Source organism: Prinia subflava, chromosome 6 (genome assembly GCF_021018805.1).
Source record: "Prinia subflava isolate CZ2003 ecotype Zambia chromosome 6, Cam_Psub_1.2, whole genome shotgun sequence".
Lineage (NCBI taxonomy): Eukaryota > Metazoa > Chordata > Aves > Passeriformes > Cisticolidae > Prinia > Prinia subflava.
This window is the reverse complement of record NC_086252.1, coordinates 8,898,337-8,922,828: the sequence shown is the minus strand read 5'-3', so window position 1 is coordinate 8,922,828 and position 24,492 is coordinate 8,898,337. Positions and strand designations below refer to the sequence as shown.

General features: G+C 47.7%; 1 protein-coding gene across 1 annotated transcript in view; it reads right to left on the bottom strand.

The window, feature by feature from the left end:
- ERBB4 (erb-b2 receptor tyrosine kinase 4) overlaps positions 1-24,492 on the bottom strand; it is a 528,150-nt gene that overhangs the window by 295,370 nt on the left and 208,288 nt on the right. The window contains exon 2 of the mRNA XM_063400120.1: positions 16,695-16,846. Coding sequence (XP_063256190.1) covers positions 16,695-16,846 — 152 coding nt within the window. The remainder of the gene's footprint in view (positions 1-16,694; positions 16,847-24,492) is intronic.

The window sequence follows — 24,492 nt, the reverse complement described above, 5'->3', positions numbered from 1 at the left end:
CTAGATGTACATATATAAATTACACTTCTATGGATAAAGCCAGTCGATGTGGGAGATCAGATCCAGCTCAATCACTGCTCCCATGGCAGTAATGGGAAAAATGCTCTACCGTGATCTATTGTAAATCCAAGAGAAAAGGCTCCAGCAGTTCCTGGGCTAATTGTAACTAATTAAACTAAAAAACACCATTTACAATAATTCCAACGAAGTTCAATGATACACACATTTACTAAATTTACTACAACCTCTGTGATCTTCATTTTGTTTCATTCGTTACGTTTCTTATGGAGGCAAGAACTCTTTTCACTACAACACAATCTGACCCGTGTTTTTACAAATAACTTGTTTCCATCAAATTTTAACCCAGCAAAGAGAAGGCAGATTAGATAAAATGCCATGGAAAAATCCATCCTTATTAGTTTGGAGAAAGTTTTTGAAGAATAAACATATCAGCACAGGGGGGAAAAATCAATTTTTGGTTGACCAAAGCAAACTGCATATTAAACTTGAGTGTGGCAAATAGCTCTGCCTGGGAAGGGGAAAGAAAAACACAATTTAAAAATCAAGGTGCTTATTGCTTTGAAGCTTATTAGAACACATTATTTAAAACAAATTAAGAACTTGGAGATGAACAAAAAAAAATTTCAATTGTTGCAAAGAAACGCTTTGCAGGACTTTCAGTTTGATGAGTTAAATAAAAAGATTCCTCACTTGGGGCAACCCCAATTGACTTTCATAATTCTTTCCCAGTTCAGCTGAAGCGTCAAATATTTCTACAGCTCTGGCTTTTATAGAAGTTTGCTTCTCTTGGTAACAAGTCCTCCTTTCCCACCTCCCTCACCCAGGTGCTGCATTCTACCATTAGGGGGTCTCATAAAACATCACCATTACTTTTTTTTCCCTATTGCAAAAGCTTTTTCATTGACAGCACTCATGAAACATCCTTTCAGTGCCACCAGAACAGCAGCCATGCCCCAGGCTCCACTCCAGCTGAAGAATGGAGTGGAGATGAAATCTGCATTTCCAAGATGAAATCCCACCACTGGGATGCCAAGAAGGCACGGGCAGCATTTTTGGTGGTTTTTTTTTTTTCTTTCCCCAAAGGTTCTGACCTCATCCTGGCCTCGGTGACAGGGGACAGTGCCCCGAGGCTCTGTGTGTGTAAAGAGCACATATTTAAAGCTAAAATGGACTAATCCATGTAACTTGTGCCAGGGAAGGGGATTCCCCGCTCACTGCAATGCCTGGCTGCTGTGCAGTGCCTGTGCCCCAGCTCTCTGGCTGCAATTTGCCATTGCTCCAGCAGGAAAGTTTTAGAGATCTCCTGAGGAAGGCCTTGAAAGTAAAAAAATAACCAGGTGAAAACCCCTGAATGAAAGCACAAGGAGCTGATGTAGGAATCTTAGGAGCAAAGATAACTGTGCACCATCTTGCCTTTCCAGGATGCAACTCTGCCAGGCACTGAGAAGAGAAGGAGCAGAGGTTTTAGGATTAAACAACCACGTGCTAAAGGTGAAAGGATGCAAGAACAAACTGAGGACACCTGGACTCCAGCACAGACAGGAACACAGAGATGAGGTTTGCTGGGATCCCTGGGGGAAGGGTCTGCTTGGCCATCATTGGAACCAACCATGAGTGATCCAGCAAATGCTCTTTGGGCAAACAGGTTCCAGTGCCTGAGCTGTGGTTTGCCCCTCCCTGCTCTTAGGGAAGCACGTCCTGCCCGTCCTCCTGTTCCTCCTACCAGCCCTGTTCCTGCTTTACTGCCTCTCTTTGAAGGAGGCAAACCCCTGGGGAAGCATATCAGGAACAAATTGCAATCAGTCTTCATAAAAAATAACAACAATAAAGGGAAAAAAGTGTTTCTGCCCACGACAGCTGGCAGCTTTGCCTCCTACGGTTACCTCCGCTCTTCCACGCGCTCTCCTGATGGCGCAAAGCAAGCCAGAAAAATGAGGAGACACGGAAGAGGAGGAAGGAGAACCTCAGAAACAAGAACAGGAGATTTGAACAACAGCTTTTATTTTTTTTTTCCCTCCTGGTAATATTGTTCCAAGCAGCATGGGCTTGTAAAAGTCTAATCACTTCCCATCTGGCTCATCAATCACACGAGGGAACCGGTCCCTCGCACAACAGAGCGAGCCTCAAATTGGCTCCCACCAATAATAAAAGATAGTGGGGAAGGACAATCCCTTCAGAGGATTGCTTAATAAATCACGTTTGGACAGGGAACACGAGAGAAATGGGGAAGTCTGAGAAGACCAGGGCCACTCAGTCCCACGCGGCTTACATTATTGATACCCGCTTGCTACGGCCAATACTCCTTAGTGAATTTCCATATTTTGATTCTTGTTATTCAACATCATCCAAAATTAAACATGAAACTTTAAATATTTAAAACCAGGCCAAGGTAGTAATTGGAGCTGATGGAAATTGCACGCTGGCACTATTCCTGCTGCGTGTGCTCGCCTGGCTGCAAAAATACCAGAGGCACACTGTTGCTTCTCCTCTATTTTCAGCAGTTGCTGACATTTTACTGTAATTCATTCTCATTTTATCCTCTCCTTCTTAAAAATAACAACAACAGTACTGTCCTAATAATAAACCAACAGCTCTGACCTCCAAAAGACCTTTTGGCAGAGGACTGTTTCTGCCACTAAAGGGTGCCCAAGCTCAGCACCAAGGATGTCTTGCAGAGCACATCCCGTCCTTCAGTGGTACATTTTCCTTTCAGTAGCCTTTCCTTTCCAATGCAGGGGCACAACTGTCAGCCACCAGCAAGAGCCCGTTCCAGCCGGTATCTGGTGCATTTTTTGATGGCCTCCTCCTCCACTTTTATCTGTCAGAAGCACTAAAGGCTCCCACGAGCCATAAAGTGTTTCTGACATTCATGGCTTTTAGATCCTGGGTTTCAAAGAACCGCTGAAGGTTATGTTGATTAAGCCCAAAGACATATTTCTAGAAAGCTGTAGCTTAAATAAAAAAGGTGTTTTGCTGTCACAGCCATCAGCTGAAACTGTTGCTGAACCAGAGCATATGGGAGACAAAAGCCATGGGAGAAACGTGTCATGTTCCAGGCTGCTAAGATTTGTTCTCTCCAGCAGAGATCAGAGGCAGTGGGAAAGCAGAGGAGGCATTTAGCTCAATTAAAAAATAAACAAATAAACCCCCAAACCTTGTACTGATTCAAATGATGGCCAATTACCTGCCAATTAAGTGAGGGGCAAGAGAATTCACTGCCCCTTAAGAGTGCTATCAGACAAGAGCCCTTTTTGTTTCATGAGAGGGGCACTCCGAGATGCCTCTGGAGGCTGGAGCTGGAGATGTTTATTTAAGGAAACAAGAGAAACCTTTATTAGGAGCTTTCCTGAAGCCAAGATGAAGGCTGGCTGCTTTTACTTCTGAGAAGCCCCTGCTAACCACACACAATGGGATTCACGCTTCTGGCATGAAATTAAAGTCCAGGGGATGCTGTCTGCAGCAGATCTGATAAAACATTTGCATCCACTATGAATTCGTGCCATGATGGAGCATTAAAATTTCATGGGAGAAGAAGAAAAATTGAAAATTGCTTGAGGAGCCGTTGGGTTTAGGCTTCTCAGAGTTGCAGGGATAGTAAAACTACCAGTTGCTTCACCTAGACAAATTCCAGCCCTCATTAGATGTAAAAGGATATGTAATTTCCTTCCAGAGGGAACAACCCAACACATTGGGTACAGCAGGAGCTTTAACCAACCACAGAAACTTTAAAAAAACCCCCATGATGAGGCCTCACAAACTGAAGGCACATTTGGAGAAAGGTGACCTTTTACAGGAGGAGCTGAGGTGCAGGAACCCCACCAAAATGATTTCTTTTTAAACTGAAATCTCCGGGAGTAGGTGAACTCTATTCAAAGTCATTTAAATAAATAGGATTTTTATAACTCCTGGCTGCAGGCTTGGCTGGCTCTGACGGGTTTGTGCACGTGTGTGCAGATTGCCTTATTTGAAATGCTTCCCTTTCAGCGCTGATATTTTCAAATTCATCTTGTTAGGCCGAGCTGAGGACGCCAGCCCTGGGAATACTGAGAGCTGCCAGGTCTCTTAGGAGCCAGCTGCTCCACACCTCCCAGTGTGGGGCTCTATGTGGAGTGCTCCCCTCTCCCACTGCTCTGCCTGCAGAGAGGCAGAAAGCTTCCAAATGCCACCTCAGAAATCCTCTTTTTCAGAAAACAGAGGTGGGGTGGGTAGCTCACTCCCCCCCAGTGACACCTGCATCCCTGCAATCCACCTCAAAGCACACTAATTATTAATTACCTCTTCTATTAAATAAATACTGCGCCATTTGGTCAAACACCAGGCCCACCAAGCCAAAGCAAAGCAGTATTTTAGCATTTTATCAGCATTTGCTTGGTGAATACTTGCAGCATGAGCTGGATCCATCCCCAAGCAGGGGACGGCAGGGCTGCAGTGAGAGATGCCGGGATGTCCATGCTGGTACAGATTCACATGTGCTGGACCTGCTCTGCCCAAGGAAATGTTGCCTTGCCTACCAGGAATACCTCTAGCTATGCCATTATTTTGGGGATTTTGCTGCTTCTTAGCACAGTTCAGGCGTGTGCCAGCCGAGCACGCTCCACATCGATTCGCAAGGTCTACATTGCAAACGAAGCAAAAATTCTCAATTTCACTGAGAAACTTTTGCTTAAAAGGCCAATAACATCAAGTAAAACACGTGTTTTGCAAGGACTGGTCTCCTTGCAGGTGATACACAGTGCTTCCCAACGGGCTCTGAGCAGGGGTATTTGACCATACATTTGATAACTTTGAACAATTCGGGTGTGCCCCAACCAGGGGCACTTACAGGGAAGTGCAAGAAATAAACACGGTTTATCCTTACATATGCATCTATGTAAGGAGCTAAAATAACTCCTAATGAAATGAGCAGGGCTGGCTCCAGGAATGAATGAATACTCCCTCCCTGGTGATGGGTATTTGTGTGCAGGGACAGAGAGTCTGCAACACAAGATCTACCCTTAACGCCTGAACCCATTTTAGCTTCATTCCACACCATACCAGTGAACTGAGTGTTGTTTCGGGACATAATTGATCTGTGGCTGAAACAAATCAGCTCTGCAGCTCCGTGAGGAGATGAAATAGTGGATAATCTGCGGTCTAAAAGCAGCTGTTCTGCTGAGATCAAATTATTGCTTTGGCACTGAAGTGATGAGCTGACGAGGGAGCGTGTTCCAGCACCTGCCGTCATTACCGGGCACCGCTGCCGTGACCTCCGGCCGGGCTCCACAGATAATGACAGCACAGGGGGGTCAGCTCCCGCTTCCTAAACTGATGCACCTCACCTGGCCTCAATTCCGAATGTCAGCATTTTCAGGGGAAAGAAAAAGCAAACAGGCAGAGGAGGCGGGCAAGGAGGATGCCCAGCACCAGTGGGAGAGCTGGGAGTGCAACCAGCAGCAGCAAAACGTTGTAGGTCAAAGCTGGGCAGCTGTCTCCACTCTCTACGGTGGTTAAAACACAGCATAAATACTGCAAACATAGCACACAAATACTTAAAAATGCTTTTAAGTATCAAATACTGTGATACCTAAATACAGCAAAGATTTTCACCCGGTTCCTCTCTGCCTGCGTATCGCTGACACCTCTTTGGAGCTGAAATTCATTGTGCCCCTTCCTGCAGTGCCCCTCCACAGGGATCCAGGCAAGGATTTTTAATGTTTTTAATACATTTCCCTGTATCAGGCAAGGTGTGCTCACGAGAACGTCACACGAATGGGACAGAAATGCAGGGAGGTCACAGTTTTGCAGCTGCCTTTTCTTTTTCCCTCATCCTCTTCTGTGCTTCCCTGATATTCAGAATGGATTTTATTTTCTTAGGCCTCCACTCTGCATCACAGTTTTAAGGGTGAACCATCATTATTATTTCTGGGGTATGCATTACACCGGGGGTTGTTTTTGCTTTGCAGAATTCAAGCCAGCCCTGTTGCACATCTCAAGCTGCCCTGTCTGGGGACAGCAACACACAGATACTTCCACCATCATCACCATTGTTAGCCCGAATTAGACAGCAATTTGTAACATTGTACAGCTTTTTTTGCTGGCACTTTAGGACCTGTGTCAACCCCAAAACATCAGAATGAGAAATAAGTGAACATCTCAAAACTTAAGGAATCAGAATGAGTGGTGACATCAGGAACTGGCCACCACTCGAGCTCTTGGACTGCTTGGCTGCAAATCTCTCTTTTACCATATCCAAACTCAATAGCATTTACTTTGAGGGGTTCAGCTCCATGTTGTGCTTATTAAGGTTGTTTTCTTAAGGCATGAGCATAAACTCTCTCAGAAAATGTGTTTTTGTTACAACCACTCTCCAGTGAGCAACATTAAGCTATCAGTATTACTTTTCCTGCACAAAACAGCACGGGTTTGTCAAAATCAGCGTGATATTTCTGCCTTGCCTTTTGACATTTCCAGGTTTATTATGTTCAGACGTTACCTCAGAGCACTTCATTCTTTCTCTCTGGAAGGACTAATGACCACCAAAGGGGGAGAAGAAGCACTGCCTGCTGCTCAGTACAGCATGCAGGCTCCACTGCCCTTTGAGCTAACTGCAAACACTGAGGAGCAGTGGATGATTTTGGTTGTGTTTACTCTGTGGAGGTACTGCCTTGAACTAGGACTGGAGCCTCGACTTTTCACCAAACCTTTCCCATTCCAGCTTCCCATCAAGATGCACAACCCCAGGCACATCTCCCCTGAGGAGTCAGTGGTGCCTGCTTTCACACCCTGCAGGATTCAGCACTCAGAACCGGCTCATGTGCGGTTAACAGAGATTCCTGCTGGCTGCTTCTTGGGCTGGACAAACCCATCCTCCATGCCACAGACACATCTTCTACCACGCCCTGGCCACCTCCAGTGCCCTCACACCCTGAGGCAGCTTTCACTAGCACACATCCATGAAAACGCTCCCCTGACATGCTGTTTTTGAGGAGGATGCTCAGGAGGAACGACTTCTCCCTCTGCCCCAGCCTTCCTGGGCACCCAGACAGGATCTGCATGACTAGGGGGTTATAATGAGTAATTAGTGGCCAGGTTTGGTGATACAATTCTGTGTGAGGCCAGTGTGTTATGAGCCCCACGAAGGTGGATCAAGCTCTAAGGGTTAACCAGCAACTTCCCAGAAATGGCTTAAGAATAATCAGCAAGAGGCTGATTGGGTGTGCTTTGAAAATGCAAAAGGTTTTAATAAAAGAGAAAGTAACAATACAAGACAAAAGAAGAAAAACTGTGCACAGTGCAGGGAAGTCCCATGCACCTGCTAAGACACCCTAAAAAGTGCCAAGAGACTTTGTGCTCTTTCTAGAGAATACAACATCAAGGAGGGGTTTTTGGTGAGCTGCCCAACAGGAACAGCTGCAGGTCTTGAGGTGCATTTCAAAGAGCCAAGAGGTGCCTTTGTGCTGGCACTGGGCACAGCAGATTCTGGTTCTTCTTCCTTAAAACCCCAGGGGTGAAACTTAAACTCTTTTCCTAATACAGAAACATCAGCTTATGTGTGAGGGTGCACTGCAACTGTCTGGGGTGGGAGCATTGTTGCTGAATTCTGCAATCTGCACAATTGTGCTGACATTTCTGAACTATAAAAGCCCCGTGGCTGGCAATCTACAGAGGAAACCTTTAAAATTGATCCAGTTTAGCACAAAAACAGTTGGCTAAGCCTCAATCCATCCCTCTGCTCCTCCACCCCTTGACACAGCTTACAGCAAAAGACCTCGCTTTCCTTTTCATATGGATTTTAACAGTAATTCAAGCCCATTGATCCAGGACTCTGAGTCGGTGTATTACAATGCAAGATTATTCAGCTCTCTCGCAGTTGGGTTGTCTAATTTCATTTCATTCCATAGCAAAACGGGACTGGAGGGAGGGAGGGTTAGAGGAAAATTTGGCAACTGCCTAAATGCTCAGGAAAACAGAAGAACGTTACTCAAAGGGAAGTGTAACACACTTCCACCGGGCACAGGCTGCTACAACTGAATTACTCGTGTAGCTATATCCCTCTCCATTCCTCATCTGTGCTCCCAACTTCCCTCTCTGTTCTGCTGAAGGATTTGAGAGGGAAGGTGGACAAAGAGGAGAATAAATGAGCCTTAATGACATCTGGGCAAAGCTTGTCAGTGAACAGAGTGAAATGGTGGAGTTTATACCATCTTCCAGCTGGGGTTAACACTTCAAATCTCGTTACACTCACCATTTACACCACATAACCCTTCTTTCTGTGCTTGAAAGAAAACTGCTCATTTGCTTTACAACCCAACAAATCCATTTATAATTTAAAAGCAGTTGTAACCACAGTTGTTTGGTTGGGTGTTTTTTTTTCCCATTGGCTGGTTTAAGTTTACTCTGCTATTTGTTTTTCTTAAGCTTCAGTAAGGCCAGCATTTCCAATCTTGTTTGTAGGGGAGAGGTTTTTAAAGAGTAAGATCATTAACAACATAAGGTGGTTGAAAGAGAGGGTGTAATTGGTTTCACTGGCCAAGAGGGAAGATCAGCCTTGAAGAGAGACAACACCTAATTAAGAAGGTTTGCACTGTTTTGTTTTTAATAATGTCCTCCTCTCCGCTCCTAACATTTTTACAGTGCTCATCCCAGCAGCTTCTGTGGACTGGCTTAGCCACATGTATTTTGCAGACACCCAGGCATCAGAGCTCTTTGTGGATGGACAGAAGGAAGACTGATCAGGCACTAAACAATGCGAAAAGAAATAAATTGTATAGTAGAATGGGAAAAGAAATAAATTGATAGTCTGTATTTACTCTAAGAAAAATTGAACTAGTCTAGGCAGAGCCACAGTTATTTTTGTTCATGTTAAATATTTGAGTCCTGGTCTATATTCTCATCCTCCACACGTGACCCAGCAGAACTGCTGCACCCACCCAGCAAGTCCCTCAGCAAACTGGGGAATGCTCCAGCTGGAGCACTGATCCTGATGTCCTGGGCAGATCCGTGCTCCTGGAGCCTCCTGCACCTCACAGTGTCCCAGCAGGGTGGTGGGAGCAGGGTGGAATGGCACAGTGAGAGCAGGAGCACTCCTGAGCATCCCACACCCACCTGGGCACCCCTGCCAGACCCAGAAGCTGCCAGAGGGGCCTGAGAGGTCCAACAGGACCAGGGGAAGGACAGACAGACTCCCACCTCACATCACAGGGAGGAGTGGAGCCGCCCCCAGGCATGGGGGAGCTGCCCCACATCACCCCCCAGTGCTCTGCTCTGCCTAACCAAGGGCAGCTCCACTGCAGCCACAGAAATGGGAGAGTGAAAAGGATATTGCTGATCTCCAGCATGGGGGTGGGTGTGGGCTACTCTGAATAATTTAAGTCAGGCCTCTTTGATCTCTCTCCTGATCCAGAGTGGTGATCACTGCCTTGCACATGAATCAGGCTTCCCAGGCAGCTGGGGATGGAGTGCCTGCCATACAACAGGAGCTGAATGGGAAATGCTGAAAGACAACTTAAAGAGACTCCATAATCAATCTGGGCTTCAAATCTTGACCTCTCCTCTCCACACAGGATACAGCTGAAGGATGCTCCCTGTTATCAAAGGAGACACAGGCAAAGAAAGGCTGTGGGAGAGCTGGGGATGCTCTTGGTCACTGCCAACCCAGAGAAAGGGCAAACCAAGCCCCACGGTGGGATCCATCCCCAAGCCCCCCAAGAGCTCTGGCAGGGGAGCCTCTGAACTCCCCCTTCATAGGGGGATGCACAGCAAGTGGCAAATGGCAGACTGACACCACCTCCATGAGAGTGATGGCATGAGTTTTAACAGCAAATCAACCATGGGGACAGGGGGATGTGGCTGCTACTGCCCCAGGGGCTTTGACAGCACTCCCGGGGCAGCCCTGCAGCAGCTGGGATGGGAGGAGCAGCCCAGTGCCATCCCCATTAAACTCAGGATATCCTGGAGACCTGCAGCCATCCTCCATGACAACCTTCCCCCCCAAAAATACTTCCCAGGGAACCCTCAGAGCACTCAGCAGGCACAGACACAAATATTCACACCCCAGTCCATCGCTGCACCAAAGCAGGAGCCTGCATTCCTGCAGCACCCAGCTCTGCACTCCTGCAGCACCCAGCTCTGCAGTCCTGCAGCACCCAGCTCTGCACTCCTGCAGCACCCAGATCTGCATTCCTGCAGCACCCAGCTCTGCATTCCCGCAGCACCCAGCTCTGCACTCCCACAGCACTCAGCTCTGCACTCCCGCAGCACCCAGCTCTGCACTCCCGCAGCACCCAGCTCTGCACTCCCACAGCACTCAGCTCTGCACTCCCGCAGCACCCAGCTCTGCACTCCTGCAGCACCCAGCTCTGCATTCCTGCAGCACCCAGCTCTGCACTCCCGCAGCACCCAGCTCTGCATTCCCGCAGCACCCAGCTCTGCACTCCCGCAGCACCCAGCTCTGCACTCCCGCAGCACCCAGCTCTGCATTCCTGCAGCACCCAGCTCTGCACTCCCGCAGCACCCAGCTCTGCATTCCTGCAGCACCCAGCTCTGCACTCCTGCAGCACCCAGCTCTGCATTCCTGCAGCACCCAGCTCTGCATTCCTGCAGCACCCAGCTCTGCATTCCCACAGCATCCAGCTCTGCACTCCCGCAGCACCCAGCTCTGCACTCCCACAGCACCCAGCTCTGCACTCCTGCAGCACCCAGCTCTGCATTCCCACAGCATCCAGCTCTGCACTCCTGCAGCACCCAGCTCTGCATTCCCGCAGCACCCAGCTCTGCATTCCCGCAGCACCCAGATCTGCATTCCTGCAGCACCCAGCTCTCCTCCCAAACACAAGTGGGGATTTCAAACGTACATTTCATACCAAGCCACCAAAAAATAATTGCTAAATAATGCATGCTAAAGAGCATTATAATTGGTTACAGTTTGGTGAACTCAGCGGGAGGATTAATTGTATATTTTGTATATGTGTTTATATATCAACTGTATATAATTGTATATTGACCCAGCCTTTCAGGGAGAAGGAAGGGGAGGTGTGGGCAGGGCCCCTGGGCTACCAAGTTGCATCCAGCAGCAGCAGCCTGGAGGCTTAGACCAGAGGCTTAGGCACAAAATGAGCAGCCCCATGTCCTGTGTCTACAAAAAATGGGTCAAAACCATGACAGGCAGTGCTGAAAATGGGGATTTTGAGCATCCAAGGGAGGCACAGGGGCTGCTCAGGCCGGCCTGCAGAGCTACAGGGACATACCTGAATTACAGATACCTGCAATGGGACTGGGACAGCACAGGAAAGCAGATCTGTCACCGTAACACAAGGGGAGTAAGCAACAGGAGCACAAAAATAACGTAGCACCTCTGAAGACATTGAGGTCAGAAAGTGCTGGATGCCTTTTCCCTATCAGCCGGGGGCCCTGGGAGTGGTGGGGTCAGGATGGAGCTGGCTGACTCTGTGTTAGGGACTGTGTGGAGTGTGATCTCTGTCAGGATAAAGGGAAGAGGGCATGGGAACAGCAGTGACCACACCAGTGCCTGGTATTCAGCCACTCACTGTGCCTGCAGCTTTTCAGTACCTGCCTCCAAGCACAGCACAGGCCTGGAAGACCATGCAAATCTGTGGCATTCCTTCCCTTGCTTCCTGGCCACTCTGGGAAGAGTGTAAACTGCTGTAAGCTGATTATTTTCAGCTGCTATTTCTACACAAGCAAGGGGAAATGGAGAAGCAGCCATTTTCCTGGAGCAGAGCTGTATCACACATGCCTTCTGCAATTGGCCTGTGCTCCCACTCCACCCTCCGAGCCCAGGATGCAGCTCACTTTGAACTCAGCTCAGGTTCACCCAGCACAGCTGGCAGCTGCTCACAGCCGGAGTGAAACATTCTGTCCATGCCAGAAGCACGGTCTGGCATGCACTGGGCTCTTGTAACCCACCCAGCACAGCACCTGTGCTCAACAGCAAGCTGGAGATGTCCTCCCTCCACCTCTGACCATCACAGCTCTGCTGTTCACGTTCTGTTTTCTAACAGGTACGGTCCTGGGAGGGAAATTACCAACACATAAACACGCTTACTCGATTTCCATGCTGTAATTCCGTGGAGGCCATTTGGCCTCTTGCTGGCCAAAGGCAAAACACACACTGGCAAGTGATGCAACTCACTGCATGACAAATGCCACAGGGCAGCCTTGCCCAGCAAACCCCTGTTCTGGGGCAGGGCCACACTGCAATGCCAGAAAATCCCCCTCCACAGAGACACCGCTGCCCACAGCCTGTCCTCCTGGGAGCTGCTGACAGGCACCCCAGAGCCCCTTCTGCTGAGCAGGGACCTCGCTGCAGCCTCTCAGCTGGGCAGCCAGGTCCCATTTACTGCAGAAGGGAGGCAGAGCCGTGCTGCCAGGCCTCCAGGAGCCACACACATCAAAAGTGCTCTGCCAGGCACTGCCCTCCCGTCTCTGCACACCCCTCCCCGACACGTCTGTCCTCATGTAGACTCTCTCTGTGCCAACATCTCCTCTCAGCTCTGCCACCACAGCTTTTAAAAGGGTCTGCTTAGCCCTGTTTTGCTGTAAAAGGCCAAAAAGCATTTTAAACCCCCCATTTCTGTTTTTCCAACAACTTCCCCTGGCTCTCTGGCAGTCCTCACCCTGCAGGGTCTCTCACCAAGCACGGGGCCATGTGTGCTGACAGAGGGAGATGGAGCCCTACATCTCTGCAATAAATGTACCATTCACGACGAAACACCCTGAACCCTGTTAAATGTCACATTACTGCCCTGCAAGTGGGCCTGGAGGTGCTACACAAGCACTGCTGAGGTAAATGAAAAAAAAAAAAAAACATAAAGCAGTGGTAGATAATTTTGGAAGACTATTGATTGCGGTTAAAAATGACTTTCATAATGACTTGGGAGAATTATGGCAGGGACCAGCACAGAACTTTGATCATGTCTTTAAAAATAAATAATCTGAATTGCGTGAATAAAATCCAGGCACAAGAAGACAATTTACTGACAGTGAGTCGCCAAAAGCCAGGGGATTAGTCAAAGATAACTCTCATTTACCAAATGTGTTTAACAGAATACTTGCAGAAGATTGTTATGTGATACACTAATTGTGTATTTTATTCTGAAAATTGAATATGGAGATTTCATTAAGAAATAAGTACAGCCCACAATAGGAACTGTCAGCTCTGCCAAGCAAAACTAAAATAGGTCCCCCCTTCTGTTCTTCAAACAGTTGTTTGCAATATGAACCAGGGAACGATCCGAGCTTTTCTCCAGGTTTTATTTTCTCAAGCCCAAAGCAGGGAAACAAATCTCAGCTCTGGCTTGGACGAGGCTCAAGACACGCAGCAGCTCCAGGAGCTTATCTGGTTTCATGGAGCAAATCCTAGTGCAAAAGCCTGGCCTGTGCCGTGAGGTGAGGCATGCTGGTGGCTTGGGAAGCAGCGGGAGCTGCTGGCCCCTCAGCACTGTCACTGCTGCCTCGCTGGGGGAGCCTGCACAAGGGACTAGGGAGCTCCCAGGCACTGCTTGGCACCCGATTATTTGTCCTGCTCAGCTCAATCAGGCTCTTGGCAGCACCTATGGCAGCGGAGAGCCTGCCTTGGCTGTGACAGGGAGGGGGGACTGCAGCAGCCATGGCTGCATCAGCCTCAGCCTTATTTCACTGCCAAAGCTGGCAGAGGTCGGACTGCAAACACGGAATAACCCTCGTACGTTTTCTGTGAGTAGGTTAAGCCTCTGAAGAAGGACACAGCAAGCCAGCTATCAGCCCACAGATGTCAGAAATGTCTTTCCTTACCCCACACTCAGGCTTAGACACACTTTTTTCCTGCTGCTAAGTGCCCCTTTCCTCTGGCAGGACTCCACTGTGGCCACAGCACAGGGAAGCAGCGAGCAGCAGGAGCAGGGCTGGCGGAGCTGCAGGGCAGCACATGCAGAACACGAGTTCATATTGCAGTTGCTCGCAGGAAAGCGACACCAAGACTATAAACACAACCAGGAACCAAAATAAAACGTATTAAAGTAACACAGACAGTATGTACTCCTGCTCTGCTCACTTATAAGAACAGCAGGAAAAGAAACAACTGGCACGTGCAATCCCTTCCTGCAGAAATCAAGCTGCTCATGAGCTGCAGGCCTGGAAGTTTAAGTGGCTGAGCACTTCATTCAAGTGACAGACAGCCCCTTTTAGTCTTCATCAGGAGATATCCAGACAGCTAACTCACAGACATAAAGCAAATCTACTTAGGGAATAAATGTCTAAATAAATATGAGAGATGGGATGCCGATCTTTTAATGTTCCTCTGCAGGGTAAATAAAATTATGGGGTTTTTTTCACTTCAATTCATTTATGCTATTTGTTTATTACTGCATGATGAAAAGGCTCAGCATGCCTGCAGATTCCCTCTGTCCTGGAGCAAGAAGTTGCCCAGCTAAGCTGAGCACTACGGAGAGGGCAGTGGGCACACAGAGGTCATCACCAGCTGGGGACACTGATAACGACCCAGGGCTGCACCAGCACCCACCTGAAGCGTTTTTGGTGGAGGAAGAGGGAAATTATTGCAATAGAGACTGAAACACCAAAGCAGGCTGAAGGAGCGTGATGTTGCACGGCGACCTCACCACATTTAAGTCTGAGAGAGACAAACAGCCTTTCTCTTAGTTATGTCCCATCTGCCACCTTCATTTGGCCATTAAAACCATTTTTAATATGATAAAAGGAGCAATACTGCCTGACTAATGAATGTCGAATTATCGGCGTAAATGTGCCAACATTTATTTATTTATTTGCCTCTCCCAGAACATGTTCTCTTCTGTTTGGTTTTCTGCTTTAATGACTACAATTTATCATACTAACTAGGCCTTCCAGTTTGCTGAGTTTTGTTTCAAGTTCCCCTTTTTTTGCTGAGACATCTGCAAGGGAGCAGATGCAGGTAAGAGAAGTGATAAAACCAATAAAAAAGCAATAGTAGCTGTCACCAAAAAAGCACAGGTGACCAAACCACCTTCATTTGCCCAATAGGGTAAATGCTCTTCTCACTCTTATTTGATGATTTTGATGGTTCCTTCCACCAATATTTTAGGCTGCTTGTGGCAGCCCTCTGCGAGGAGCGCTAATTCCTAATTTCCAAATAATTTGCTTTCTCTACCTGCCAGCAGGCAGCGTCAGGAGGAAGGAAAGCCGGAGCGGAAGGAAGGACTGTCTGTGATGAATTTGAGCCACCACCGTGGCCCACTCAGGGCTGTCAGGAGGCATCTGAAACCCCAGAGATGCCCCAGTCAGAGCAGGGATCCTGCCCCCACAGGAGGAGGATCTGCACCTGTCCCAGGCGCCGGGGAGCGCTGCTCCAGCCGTATCCGTTTCAGAGCAGAGGCATATGTGTTCCCCCCACCTGTCACAACTGTGAAATGTGCGGATGGCGCTCGCTTCCGAGGCATTCGTCACTCGAATTAACAGGCAATCTGTTAGTCTGGGTGTAATTAGCACCCCAAACTTTGCTCCAGACACGTCTGGTAGCTGAGTTTCGCTCACAGACCTTTCAGCAGCCTGGTGTACGCTTTGAGTAAATACACACCAGTGTAGGGAGTGGCAAGGCTGTGAAATCCCCAACACACTCAACGGGAAGCAAAGCTCAGCACGCTGCCGGAGACTTGGCTCAGCCTTTGCTAGAAGCCGTGGTGGAAATTCTCAGTTTTACAGACTGGAATGGAGCACTCAGCTCACCCGAGAGCCAGCAAAGGGAGTGGGTGAGTGTAACCCAACCGGCTGGGGCTGCCTCCCACCGCCTCTTCCTGCTGCCGGATCTCACTCCGCTGCTCCCGCCACGTGAGCGTGCCACTGACACACAGACACGCACCCTGGAACAGCATCGGCGTTTTTAGGAGGGGCAGGAGGGCAGTGTGAGCAGTGTAAACCCTCATCTGTGTCATGAGAGTACAACCACAGCACAGGCTGCAACCACACTGGCACAGGCGCTGCCTGGCCATTTCTGCCCCGGCCCTCGGACCTACCTTCCACATCACATCAGCCGCAGCACCCTTGGGTGCCCATCTGGATCACTCCTTCAGCGGGGTATTTCTTTAATCATAAAGAATGTGCATTGCCAAATAACCACGGGCTTGATTTCTTTGAACTCAATGTTCACCCTTGTCTCTTGTGGTTGTCAGCGTGGCTGCAGAGTATCTGCAAACCACACTGAAATGTTCCTTCGCAAACCCAAAATTTGATGTACAGAATTCACAACCCGGGCTCCCCAAAAGCAGTACAGCCTTCATGTGTCACAGACTTCCCTTGGATGCTGGAGGTTCTTAGGCTCACAGCATGCATCCCAAACACTGTCCCAGAGTTCTTCCCCTGCTTATTCTGTGAATCAGTCCATATCCAGCATTTTATTTGGAATAGCTTCTCCAGTCCTCCAGTGCTTCTCTACGTGATTCTCTGACCCTCCTAAACCCCACCTCACCTGCCCTGTACCTGCTGGCAACACAAAGGGAGAGACCCGCGAAGTGTCACCCTCCAGTGCCACAGCTCTCTCTCCCCCACGTCCCAGATAAATCCAAATTACTTCAGAGCACCTCACAGCAGTGACACTGCTCCTGCTCTCTGCACATCCCTGGCATCTCATCCCCCTCCTCCATCACAGCTGAGGCACACCTGGTCTTCCCCAGCCCAGCAGAGGAAGGAGCACAGAGCCTGCTTACCCTGAGGAAGGAGAGGTCCCTGTTGTGCTCGATGCTGGTGATCTCCAGGTTGCCCATCACCACCTCGCAGTTCTCATAGTACTTGCGCAGGGCCCGGTACTGCTGCTCCAGGTCAGACAGGGAGCTCAGCTTGTTCTCGGTGCCGGCACACACTGCAAGGAACCACAGCACAGCCAGTCAGGACAGTGTGGAACAGGGGCCCTGGAGCACGTAAAGAAATTAAATCTGTACACAGACATGCAGGAGTTGCAACAAAAAGCTGCAGTGATTCGCAGGACTGGGTCACGCCAGTCATGCTTGAATACCAGCAGCAGAGACAGGGAAGCAGGAGTGCAGCCTGTGATCATCCCAGCAATTAAAACACCTCTCATCAAATGGGCTGAAGTGCTGGTGTTTACCACCAAGTGCAGAGAAAGGCTGGAGAGGCAGAAATGCAGGAAAAAGGCCAAGCAGGTTGACTTCACCACTCAAAGGGTCAAACCCAGGTCTCAGCAAACCCTACCAATCCCACCAGAGACAGAATCAGACACTGGGCAGAGGCACTCCCATCACAGGCTGAAGGTCACAAGGCTGCAGAGACCTGTGCCTCCAAGCTGAACTGCATAATTCAACATTTTCACTGTTCTGAACAGTATTTTGGACAAGCCAAGAGCAACCTGAGCAAAGGACCTACATCCAACATTGTTTTCCCTATCACTGTCCTTAAGACCTCAGCTCCTCCCATTTTTACACAATTAAACAAGAGAAAAACAACCGAAAAAAACACATTTTCTTTCCACGAGTCCCCAGGCTGAATGCACAGCAAAGATATGTCAGGAAGCACCATCTTAATACAGCTTTTAAAGGACACCCTTTAAAATTACACTGCTGCCTTCTACATTTTGAAGCCCAGCTAAAAGCCAGCACAGGATCCCAGCTCAGCTCAGTGTATCAGCCTGCTGTCATCATGCAATGACAAAAGAGAAATACATAAAGCACATTTTATATTTTCACACATTGTTCAGCCTGCCTGGATGCTGCTGAAATGGTCAGGTGTGATTCTGGGCTGGTTTTGGTTTATCTGTTTCAATGCACTTACTTTTCCTCTTAATCAACAGCTACTGGGTTGTTCTTATCTGTGAGCAAATTATTCTGGTATTTCTAAACTTTTGAAATGAGCATTATATTATGCAAAACAGGAGAGCCTGACAAGAATGGCATTTCTGGAGCCAATCCCACTCCTGGATCAGATCAATACAAACAAAATTCTCCATGACTGGAGGCATAATCAGTAAAACTGGCTCAAATATACTCTTTTGAATGGAGCAGGTCCTTTTTATAAATACCAAAAGTAATTATGTTTAAGACTACTGCAACTATTGACTGCTTATTTATCATACCACCTTCCCCTTGATTTTTTTCCTCAATAGAAATGGGAACAATTCTAATCTCTGTTCCCTCTGTGAACTCTTTGCTGCAGAAATATTTGCTCTTGTGCAATTCGAGCTTCCAGCAGCCTCATGGCAAAGGGCTTCAGGAGGCAGCCAGAAGTTTCCAGGACCTGCTCAAAGTTTTGTCCCAAGGAAACTCCCTCTGCCCCAAAAAGTTCTTTCAAAGTTCTCCCTACAGTCAAAAACTGGGAATATTTGACCTATGTTCATCATACTGTGTTGAAGAAAACCAGAACTGCTTGGTCTGCTCAGGTTTTAAAATACAAACTACCACCTCATTTGGAGGCTTAACTTAAAAGCATGAACGCTCCAATTTTCAGATTTTCTGTAACACCTTACCACTTATAAGTCATACCTAAACACGACTTTATTCATAATATTTTTAACAGCTATTTTGGGAGATTCCCAAGATGGAAAGACACGGTCATATTGGGACCTCACGTAGCTCTGGTGGACTGGGAACACTGGGAGGATCAAGCACTGTAACTAGGATTAAGCCCATCTTTCTTTTTGAAACACAAAGCCCTGTGCCAGCTCATGTTTTACTCAGAAAACCCTCGAGACCTGCTAACTCCTCAGGGAGACTCATGCCTGTGCCTGCCAGGACACCTAAAAATTCTTGCTTGGCAATTACAAAATGGGTTTGTGTGTTTCTTCCTTAAATACAGCAGTATTTGTTATGAGACTGATCATATTTCCAGCCAGGTAAGTACTATTCTATCTTAAGAGCACTGCTTAGGGCAGCCATGCCCAGGAAAGTTGATCTTTAGTGTGAGGAAGGTCCCAACCACGGCCATTTGTTGAAGAGTCCAAGTAATTGAGAAAGAGGGTATTTGAAAATCAGTTAAAAAGAAGAGACAAAACCTCAGATATATCGAGTTCTTACTGGGTGATAAAGATACTGACCCCGTCTGCCCCAACTTCAGTGGAACTTGCCAGCATTTGACATCTCAAAGCTCCCAGTTTCTGGCAGGATTTAATACAAGAGTATGCAACACTAGGAATGAAATCTGTCTTTACTAACTTTTAACTCTTCAGTAATTAAAGGGAGGAGGAATTGCTCTTTGGCAGTATCTGTCTTAGGATTAGGATGTACTGAGTTTTCTCTGGGGTTTTCTACCTTTATGGTGAGTAGTGGGGGAGCCCAGGTGAGCAGATCAAGCTCAGGACCAAACTTCCAGGCAGCCAAACAAGTCACAGTAAGCTTGGTCTGTGGGTGAGGAGTTTTGCTGGCCCAGGCTAGCAGAACACAAAAACCTCATGAAAGGCATTCCAAGGTATGTGCCATTAGGTGAGCAGAGGGTTGATGAGATCCAAGCATACGCTGGAAAAGCTGTGAGCAGAAATCCTAGCTCTTAAGAAAAACAAAGCACCAGCAACAATGATGGTGAGCAGTGAGTGGATGAAAAAAACTCCAGGGCCAGCTCTGAGTTACACTGTGATGCACCAGAGCACTGAACACTCTCATGGAGCAATGTTCTGCTGTTTCCCAAAGCATGAGCAAGTCACCTGTCTGACTGATCCTTACAGCTTTTAAATTGTGTCTGCTGAGTGTTACCTGACTTGACTTTCCAGTGTTCTGATTTGCTGGTAGTTGCTGTCCTTCAGAAACCTCCCCAGAGTCTGTGGGCTGGATCTGCACTGACATTTTGTATTCTTCCCTTCCATTTTGCAACCCGTGCTAAGGACCAACGCAGCTCAGAAAGCAAATTCCTGCAGCTCAGCTGGTAAAGCCATAGACTGCAACACTGATATTCCACGTTGCACAGGCATTAAACCTTTTCTGAAAGCTAATGCAGCCATTTGTTTGCTGTGAGGAGGCAGAAACACCCAGAGCCTGTTCTTGCACGGGCATTCGGCAGGAGTGAAGCCAGCCCAGATGTGAACCAGGGCCGTGAGTTTTATTTGACTGAAATTCATTTTGTGCAGCCAAACCACTGCAGTCACTACTACTATGGATAGTAATCAGTTCTTTTGGATTTAAAAGGAAAAACCAAACCTTTAAAGCTAATTTAGAATAAATCCTGCTGATCCTTTAAATTTATCTCATAGCGATTCCAAGCACTTAATGTCTGTCTTAAAAAGAGAAGTTTCCTTCAACAAAAAAACTGGTCACAGATTGTCTCAGGTCAAGTCACATACCAAAAGTGATCACCCTGCATCAACTGAGGGGAACAGAAGTGCACATTTTTTACAATTTTTTTTTCCACTGGTACCCAACCAGCAGTGAGGGTTGATGCACAAACAGAACTCAAGAGCAGGAGAGAGCTCTCACCTGCACAACAAGCTGAAGACACAAAGAAAATAGTGGGAATAATCATGGATCATTACTGATCCATTGTTACAATAAGTCATTAATCTCTCTGTCTCAGCTTTGCACCGTATGCTTTTGATGCACCTAATCATTATGGCACGTTCAAAATACAAAAGAGGAAACGATGCCAGTGTTTAAGAAAAGCAGGTCAGGTCCTCCCCTTGCAGGAGGAAGGGCTGGGACAGCACTTCCCATCCTTTGCAGAGAATCCTTTAAAACACAGAGGTAGGATGTGCTCTTGGCAGGTTTGTCAAGGCAAATAACAACTTAAAAAAGCATTCCTGCCACCAGAGAGAAATGCTGCTGCCAGGGACAGTCCCACAGGTGCTCCTGTTGGCCCTGTGAGCCAGGGAGCCAAACCTGGGGCACACAGGCCAGAAGGCAGGCTGTGAACTGGTACTGAACAACTCCTGTGCCCCGTTTTGAGCCATACCAGGCAATTCCCAGCCGGTCTGATTTGCCGAGGTGGTTAAAAAGCACTAAAGTAACCCCGTGTGAAGTGGGAGCTGAGCAGGAGTCACACAGTCCCACTGTCCCTGAGCCCAACACAGCAGGAGCATATCCCACTCACCTCCTGCTCCTCTCCTGGAGCAGCAACAGGCGTCTATGTGTTGCAGCAGCTCTTTAAAATCAAGTGCCAAAATAATATGTATTTGCAGGGATGTTCCAGCTGTATACAGGCATAAACACAGGCACAACAAACTGTATTTCCTTGTCACGCCATGCAAACTCACCATAATCTGTATTTCATGAGCCCTCTTCAAAGCACTTTGCTGTATATTGTTAGATGTGTTGTTTAATACAGCCCCAGAAATGGATGAGCAGCAAAAAGAAATCAAGATTGTGAGCTTTAACTGTTCCTGCAGCAGAACCTCGGCTGGTTAATAAAAAATACTCCTTCCCTGTCTCTAACACCGGGCAAAGAGGAGCAGCTTTAGCTGTGCCTCCAATCTGAAGTTGCTCTCATTATTGAGAATCTCTGGTCACAAAATCTCTGCCTTGCTCGGGGGAGGCCTCACAGGGGCATCTCCACGAGGGAAACCTCCAGGACAATCAGACTTCCCCCACATTCTGCCTGAGTTTGGGGGGGAAGCTCCAGTCTGACCCGATTTACTGACATGGCACCAACCCCTCGAACCCATCTCTCCACCTGATGCCTTCAGTTTTAGCTTCCATGTATTTCAGACTCTGCTGCCCAGGGCTGCAGTTCTGAGCCTCACACTCAGTGTCACTCAGCTCTCTCTACAGAGCAGGGACACAAAACAAATCCTTTTCCTGCTGGACACCAAGGACAACTTTCAGGCCCAAAAGCACAAACACTGCTGGACTGAAGGGAAAAAACAAGAAGGATGGGACTTCATAACCCAAAGCTGTAATTGGATAATTAAATCCTAATATGCAAATGGACAAGACTTATAAAAGTGTCAGACCTTGTGACTGTTCGTCCATTTTGTGCCCATTTTGTGTCCATTTTGTGCCCATTTTGTGTCCATTTTGGGTCCATTTTGTGACCATTTTGGGTCCACCTTGGGTGTAGCCCTGGCCAGGCTCTTGTCCTGCCCAAGGTGTATCCTTAAAGGCTTTTCAATAAATATTTGCTTTATTTTATTAAATATCTAGCTTTGCTCAGTCTCTGTTCCAGGTCAGCCCTCCCAAGGCATCACACCTAACCATGCTCAGCCATTCCTGATCTTCCCACGTTCTGACAATCCTCAGAGTGTTCATGTGCAGGGTCACTCACCACTGAGGTCACCCCAAAGCTCAGGGATGTGCCTCTTCCATCTGGGCAGTGCCAAACCAGCACCAAGCCAGTGGCCCCTTCTCACCTGCACCCCGGTCACAGGGGATGTGGGGTGGGTGCTGGAGCAGAGCACTGCTTGCTCATCACAAAAGTGGATTTCAGGCACTACTCACACATTCACACTTCACATTCAGTTGTTTACTTATCACCAGCTACCTAAAGTGACAGAGTTTCAGCTCCTAATGGCCCCAATTACAACAGTAATAATCGTCTGTATTGAAATGAACTTATGCTTTTCATCAATATTCATGCACATGACTTGGAAATTAATTTTCCATTGGCATTTTTTCATAAAATAGCCAAATCATCCAAACCCTCACTTAAAGGTGGCAAATAATGGAGACATGTTAAAATGTCCATTAGATTCTGCTTTTTAGCCCATTATTTTGCTCTGCTCTGTTAATGATAAATCTATACGTTAAATTAAGAAATCACGCTTGCCTCCATCTAGTTCTGCTTCTTCCGATACTAATGGATTTTATAATCCTCCCAGCTCAGGTTTTGGAAGGAGATGAACTTGTTCCATTTCTTACTGAGCCCCTTTCCAGATCAGCCTACATCTGGAGTACTAAAGAGTAGAATCCATTATCTCCACCATGGTCACCCTCTCCCAAAGCACACTCCAAAGAAGCAGTGAGCCATCCTCATCACTAACTCCAAGGGAGTTATCTCAAGCATCTGAATATATTTTCCTCTGAATCATAAAACATTTATTATTATCTCTTTGGCAAGGATGCAGAGAGCAGTGCATTTGCCCTGCACCAGCCTCTGCCTGAAGGCAGCACAACCTCCCTTTGCCAACCAGTTTGTCGAGTGGGCCAAAAACACAAAGGGAGGCTTAAATTCTTGGACTTACTGGTTTGAGGAATGTCTTTTTTATAAAAAGGACAACCACACGTTCCTTCACCCAGAAAAGGCCAGCCCAACAACAGTCATCATCTCTTTCTAACACATCCTCCTCCTGTGCTTCCCACTTATTTACTTAATTAGCTGCATTTTTACAGGCAGCACCATTATCAGGGTTTCTTGAAAGGCAGCTAGCAAAGCTGTTTATTAATAATTGCAAACACTCGTGGCAATTTGTTAAGACCCCCCAGATGGGGGGGAATACTCGAGGCCCTTAAGGAACAACTAATTGCCAGTGGTGCCTCAGCAATCCCCCTTCACTTCTTTCTGCCCCACGCTCTCAGCAACAGCCTGGGCACCCTGGCACGCAGGCACACAGGAAGGGGAAACACACTTTTAATCCTTTCATTATTATTTTACAGTTCTCCCTGAATGGGCTGAATTTTCTTGCAATTAGGCACGTCCTAATGAAGCCGGGGCTGCCTGCACTTACAGCCTTGCAGATGTTTCCCGTGAGAAGGCAAAACACTCCTGGGGGTCAGCAGCCACTTTCCTGTAAACCCAGTGATTTGGGAGAGTGCTTTAGGATTGGAGGCTTTCTTTCCCTAGGTGGGAGACCGTAATGAAGGAGAGCATAATTTTCTCTGTACTCCTAATTAAAAGCTCAGCTGGCACAAGTGTTTTCCTTCCGCGAGGTCTGCTCCACACTGGGAAATTATCATCCTGTTTGAATCCGGTTGCACGCAATCAACCCGACTGCCACGAGCCCCTGGACGGCCACAGGGCCACAAGAGGAGCTCAGCAGGGCCACCAAGCTGCTGGCCAGCCCGTCAGAGTGTCACTGGGATGAGGTGACACAGCACAGGCAGTCCAAACACTTCCCCCACAGCATTTCCACCCCACAGCATGGGAAGCTGTCCCTGGGTTGGACAGCACCAGGGACCAAAAGCATTAATCCCCTGAAATTTGGTCACTAAAATCTCAAATATCATCTCACACGCCTTTGTAAAAGCTTTCCAGCACTTGCAGAAAAGTTGCAAGGGTGTGTGCTGCCAGCCTGGTCCCACCTCCAAGAGAGGCTGATTCCACCTACAAATGGAAGCTCATTCCCGATTTTATGAAGAGAAACAGCTGGGCCCAGCAGAGCCTGACAGCGATTGGGACTCCATCAGGAAGGATTAGCTCCGTGTGATAACACTTTTCCGAGCTGATGGAACCCTCCCCTCGTGCCAAACTCTCCAAAATCCCTTTGGTGGATGGCACACAGCCTATTTCACTGATGTGCCCTCCTGCTCTCACCAACCAAAAAACATCAAAATGTTGATTTATACAGCGACATTTCAAGGATTTTCACTTGTACTGACCATGCCGAGCCATCATCAGTTTTATGTCAGAATTTCCAGCACT